Source organism: Thamnophis elegans, chromosome 14 (genome assembly GCF_009769535.1).
Source record: "Thamnophis elegans isolate rThaEle1 chromosome 14, rThaEle1.pri, whole genome shotgun sequence".
NCBI classification, from domain to species: Eukaryota; Metazoa; Chordata; class Lepidosauria; order Squamata; family Colubridae; genus Thamnophis; species Thamnophis elegans.
The window spans coordinates 39,583,791-39,589,790 of NC_045554.1; the positions used below are offsets into that span (position 1 = coordinate 39,583,791).

Consider the following 6,000-nt stretch of genomic DNA (forward strand, 5'->3'; position numbering starts at 1 on the left):
AGGATTGTTTTCTTGCAGGCATTTCGTTACCCAACTAGGCAACATCATCAGTGCTAGGAGAGAGTTGGGTTTGCCGTTATACTACTGAACTGTTACGTAGTTGAGTAATGAAATCCTGGCAAGTAAACCAAGCTCAGAAACCACCAAGGACCCCAGGCCACTGACTTTGAGAATCAGCTGTTACCCACCAAAATTTTAATGAGATTTCTGCTCCATCTGCTTATCTATGAAATATCCCCCTAACACTATTTTTTAATTATAGTAGACTAAACTATATGGAGACTAAAACATATGAAGAACGGTTGCAGGATTTGGTTTTGGCTAGTCTAGAGAAAAGAAGAACTAGGGCGGACATGATAGCAGTATTCCAGTATTTGAAAGGCTATCACAAAAAGGAAGGGGTCAATTTATTTTCCAAAGCAACAGAGGGCAGGACAAGAAACAATGCATGGAAGCTAATCAAGGAGAGAAGCAACCTGAACTAAGGAGAAACTTCCTAATAGGGAGGAGAATTAACCAGTAGAACAGCTTTGCCTTCAGAAGTTGTAGGTGCTTCATCACTGGAGGTTTTTAAGAGACTGGACTTGTCTGAAACGGTATAGGATCTCCTGCTTCAGCAGGGAGCTGGACTAGAAGACCTCCAAAGTCCCTGCCAGTGCTATTGTGATGAAAATAATAATTGTACTCTTATAACAAAGACATGCTCCACTTCTGTAAGCCAACATGTTGGCTAGAAGCAAACAGTCTGATATTTTCAGCAAGTCTAAAGATTTCTGATTTCTTCTGAAAAGGTCCGGGCCTATGTGTGTTCCTCTGATTATTTCAGCTACTGTTAAGTTTGGTTTGCATATATGAATTGAGCGTCCCGTTACCACTTCTTTAAAATTGCATCACCGCAAACTCTTTTCTCCAGCAAAGTCTGTTCGTACATTTACCAACATGCCATCAAATACTGTATTGGCACACTTGGTGAAGAAGCTCAACATCTCCTCCAATTATGATGGCTGGAAGACAGAATGAAATGGGCAAGGCTTCCTCTGTGCTATAGATCAGATCTAATTTTACTCTGCTCCCCTCCCCAATATGTGTGTGCATTCACACACACACACGCACACATACGCACGCACACACACACATTATATATCCTTATGCAGGCTCAACGTTTTGGGGGGAAAAAAACCAAAAATGCACATTTGCTACATATTAAGATACTTATTTACACAACAGATTGTAATGACCTAAAAATAGTCCAGATGGTGCAGCAGTAAACATATGGGGAACCTTTTCAAGAAGTGATTCCAAAGTGATTAGATTTAAAAGAAATAAAACACACACATGGGGAAAAAAAAAAAAAGCAATTTGGTGAGTTTTGAGTCGAGCTCCAAAATAAAAGCATCCGTGCTGTAACAGATTTATGAAATCAAAATAATTATTTGAAACAGAACGCCTTATACCATGAGAGGTAATTTGACGTTTCCCCCCCCCCAGTTACTGAAAATAAAATTGCCAACATTCAGGTGATGAGGGTTGCCTACCGCCTATCGTTTTTTTTGTAGAGTTTGTTTTTCAACCAAAATAATCCTCAAAGTAGCTGATTACAACAGATTGTACTATTAACGTGTACTGATGGCAGAGCTGCTAAAAGACACATGGGGATACTGGGAAATTAAAGCATCCTTTCAGCTGTCTTATAATATATAATATATTATAATATATTATATATATGGAGCTCATGGGAATGCTATATTTTCAATAGAACGCCGAGATTCACCAACCTCAGCGTGACCTGAAATTGTTGACCTAGAAAATAAACCCTAAAACCTGAATTGGAGTTTACATGCAGATTCATTCCCAATTTTCCCCTAAGCTTTATGAACTTCGACAGCCGAAATTTTTTTATTTTTGTTGCTATTGCTAAAACACTGGAGCTTTTTCAGTAAATTTGCTTGTATGTTGTGTTTGTTTTTAAAAACCTGATGAAATTAAAACCTGGCTGGTCTTTATTGATACATTTAACATAAACAAAATATAGAAGATAGCAACTAAGGTAGCTAATGCCAATTACTGTACTTAGTAGGAGATACACTAGATCTCAATAATCAGGGCAAATTTAAATTATTTTTCTAAAAGGCATTTTACAAGCCAGTAAGACATGAATTTCCATTAGTTGATCATAGCACCCTGTTCTAGTTTACACGTTAACAGTAAGTCTGGAAGATTTGTTTCACTCATGATTAGGGCACTGAACAGAAAAAAGGAAAACAGAAAAGAAACATAATATCTTTATCAGAATTAATTACAATTCTATTATACTTAATCTCATGTACATATGTATTAATTTATAATACATTTATATAACTATCATTCTTTTTTAACCTACTGTATTTTGCACAAATTGGTTCTGTATTACATTATACTTGCTATTTAAAAAAGTTTACCCCTGTAGGCAATCTGTAGGGGAACAAAGGATACATAAGTTTATTAAAACTTTGTTTTGATGAGTAAGTCACAGTGAATGGGTCCATACAGCACACTAAAGCATAATCATAAGCCAGAATGTTTTGATTGATATCATATGCTAATCCCAATATAAACAATCACATCAAAATTTAGAACAGTGCCCTGAATCCAGTTGTTCTCTTTTACAGTCATCAATATATCAATTTACTTCAATAATCACATAATGCAAAGGGACAGGGAGCACTACGAAGTTAAAAAAAATGTATACAAAGAAATAGTAGAAACAGCTTGCACTATATTTTTGGGGTAGTTTAGAAGTGTCACAGCTACCAGCAACGTATTTTGAAAAAAGCAACTTCATCTGTTATATGGGCATAGACTAACACAGTAGTCTTGAAGTTAGAATAGTAAAATATTGAAGTTGGAATAAAGAAATACGGCTGAAAAGAATTAAGATAGAACAAATCAGGTTGAACATTCTCATCTAAGGCTGTGCTGTTATGTACCTTGCCAGAAAGGGAGACTTTTATCTCCAAGCATGAAAAACATTACTGGGTGCAGTAGCATTGTGACTATAAGCATATCAGAATGATTCAAAGAACTGTTTTAAAACACAGTTAGTTTTCCTTTTTGTCATTCCCTGCAAGGTCAGAGATAAGCTAGGAGCTTAGAGGCACATCTAATGCAATTATAATGTATAGGCAAAAATATCTCATTATCAACAAGGAGAATTAGGGTCAGATCACTCCTTGGAAGAAATATGGAGATATAAAAAGTAATATATATAAATCACACATTTGGACATTGCCAATAATTTTGGGACTGATGTTCAGTCCCAAATAAATGCAAAAAATTACAAGCTGTTTGAATAAATGGCCTAACAATATAGGCCCTAAACATATATGAAGTACTGAACATAAATTCATTATTCATCTTGTTTACTATAATGGGGTATACCATGACCTTAGCAAGCACGTGATTGCTGAATGAAATGAAAACTTTACCTGGGTGCACAAGTACAGTGAGACTTTATGGCTACATTTTCCTTGTTTACTTATTAGACCTGTGGCTATTCCATACATACAACAGTTTTGTTCTAACGTATCTTGTTAACATTTCCTTTGACAGATCTTTTAATCTCTACTGTGATTGTTAGGTTGTACCTGAAGGCCCTCAAATCAGATCTGCCCAGGGCAACAAAGAAAAGTATTACACTTCCCATCCAACTTTTCACATTATTAAAAAGGCACCGACTTGCGTTGAGTTCAGTTGGACTTCTGGCGACTTCAAATCCATGTTGTCCTCCTGGCAACACACCAAAGTGGTTGCCACCTTCTTCCAGAATGAACATGAACGCACACAGACACAGACATATAGATTAAGTCTAGAATACAGTTCTGAGATTTCCTAGTAGTCTCCTTTTCAAATTCTAACCCGGTCTAATCATGATTAGCATGATACAAAGCAACTACAAGCTGCCAATTTCTTTAGGAGATATTAGACCCAAGAAAGAACCAATTATAGACTGGTAGGAGGGAGGGAGGGAAAGAATAGGAATAGAAAGCATAAGAATAGGAAGCCCAGGGTTAGGGAGAGATTTAAGGAAGGAAAAAAAGAAGCAGGAAGGGAGAAGGAAGGTAATAGACCATAAAAGAGTAAGGGGAGAGAGTCAGAAAAAGGAGGGAAAGGGATAAAAGAAAACAAGAAGGAAGGAAGGGGAAGAGAAAGGTAGAGGAAGCAAGGAGAAAAGTGGAGGGAGGAAAAAGTGAGGGAGTGGGGAAGGAAGGAAGGAGAAAGGGGAAGGGAGGGAGAGAGGGAAGGAGGAAAAAGGGAGGGAATGAAGAAGGAAGAAAGGAGGGGGGAAAGGTGGAGGGAAGGAAGGAAGAAGAGGAAGGAGGAAGGAGGGAGGAAAAAGGGAGGGAATGGAGAAGGAAAAAAGGAGGGAGTGGAAATAAGAAATGTGGAGGGAAGCAAGGAGAAAAATGGAGGGAGGGAGGGAGGGAGGGAAAAGTCAGGGAGTGGGGAAGGAAGGAGGGAGAAAGGGGAAGGGAGGGAGAGAGGGAAGGAGGAAAAAGGGAGGGAGTGAAGAAGGAAGAAAGGAGGGAGGGAGAGTGGGAGGGGGAAAGGAGAAAGGTGGAGGGAAGGAAGGAAGAGTGGAGGGAGGGAGGAGGGAGGAAAAAGAGAGGGAATGGAGAAGGAAGAAAGGAGGGAAGGGAAAGGAGAAAGATGGACGGAAGGAAGAAGAGTGGAGGGAGGGAGGAGGGAGGAAAAAGAGAGGGAGTGGGGAGGTGAGGAAGGAAGGAGAAAGGTGGAGGGAAGGAAGGAAGGAAGGAAGGAGAGAGAAAGGTGGAGGGAGGGAAGGAAGGGGAAAGGTGGAGGGAGGAAAAAAGGAGGGACAGTGGGGAAAGGAGGATAGGAACGGATAGGCAGAATGAACAGGGAGAGAAGGGAGAGAAAAGGAAGGAAGGAAGGAAAGGAAAAGGAAACCAGATCAAAGCCGGAGACAGGAACGGAGGGAAGGAGAAAGGAGGGGAGCCAAGGGCACAAAACCAGCCCAGGGGAAGCCAGGCCTTGCACGCAGCCCGAGCCCAGGAAAGGCGGAAGCGGCGCGGGGGCAACCAAGGCCTGGTCAGGCGCGCCAGGCCTCCTCCGCCTCCCTCCACCGCCACTCGCCTGCCTGACACACCCCCGGCAGGCCCCTCAGCCCCGCACGCGGCCTGCCCGGCAGCAACGGCAGCGGCGGCGGCGGCGGCGGGTTACCTTCCCGTGCGAGTCCCGCAGGCGGCCCAGCCGGGCGGCGTGGGGCTCCATGAGGCGAGCGGGCCTCGGCGCGGCCTCAGCGGGGCGAGTGAGTCCTATAGAAGTGTTTGTGCCGCGCCAGGCGCCGGCCTCGCAGTCGCATCCGGGGCGCCTCGGCCCGAGGGGGAAGAAGAAGAAGGACAACCGATGCCGCCGATGCCGGAGCCGCCCGGGCAGGCATCTCACTCTCGCATGCTGGGACGGCCTCCGCCGCCGATGCTCCGCTCGGGCGACGCAGTCTGGGAAGCGGCGGGGGAGGAGGAGGAGGAGGCGGATGAGGAGGAGGAGGAGAGCCGCTCCCCTCGCCGCGCCTCCCCGCTCGGCCTCGCAGCCCACGGGGCCCCGCCGGACGGGCCTGACAGCTCGCCCGCCGCCTCAGCCCGCTTGTCAAGAGCCTCTGAGGGGGAAGAGAGGCGGCTGGCCGCGCAGAAGGCGCTCCCATGCTCCACGGCGGAAGCATGGGTGCCCTGGTGCTTGGAGGGGCAGTGGCAGCTGGGTTAGAGGGCCTCGTTTAAAGAGGCTGGCTGACCCATCGTCCACAGCCAGAGCAAGGGTGCAGGGCTGGAGATGGGTTTATGTTGTTCCCGGCTGAGTTTGCCTGCCCTAGGCTAGCCCCATCGTCCACAGCCAAAGCAAGGGTGCAGGGCTGGAAATGGGTTTATGTTATTCCCAGTTGAGATTGTGTGCACTACGCCATTCCCATCATCCACGGCCAAAGCAAGGTTGTTACTCCAGGACTGG

General features: G+C 44.4%; 1 protein-coding gene across 1 annotated transcript in view; it reads right to left on the minus strand.

Moving 5' to 3' along the window:
* The window catches only part of URI1 (URI1 prefoldin like chaperone), a 50,969-nt gene extending 45,437 nt beyond the window's left edge, over window positions 1-5,532 (minus strand). The window contains 1 exon segment of the mRNA XM_032230231.1: window positions 5,221-5,532. Coding sequence (XP_032086122.1) covers window positions 5,221-5,271 — 51 coding nt within the window. The 5' untranslated portion in view covers window positions 5,272-5,532.
* Between the last annotated feature and the right edge of the window lie 468 nt (window positions 5,533-6,000).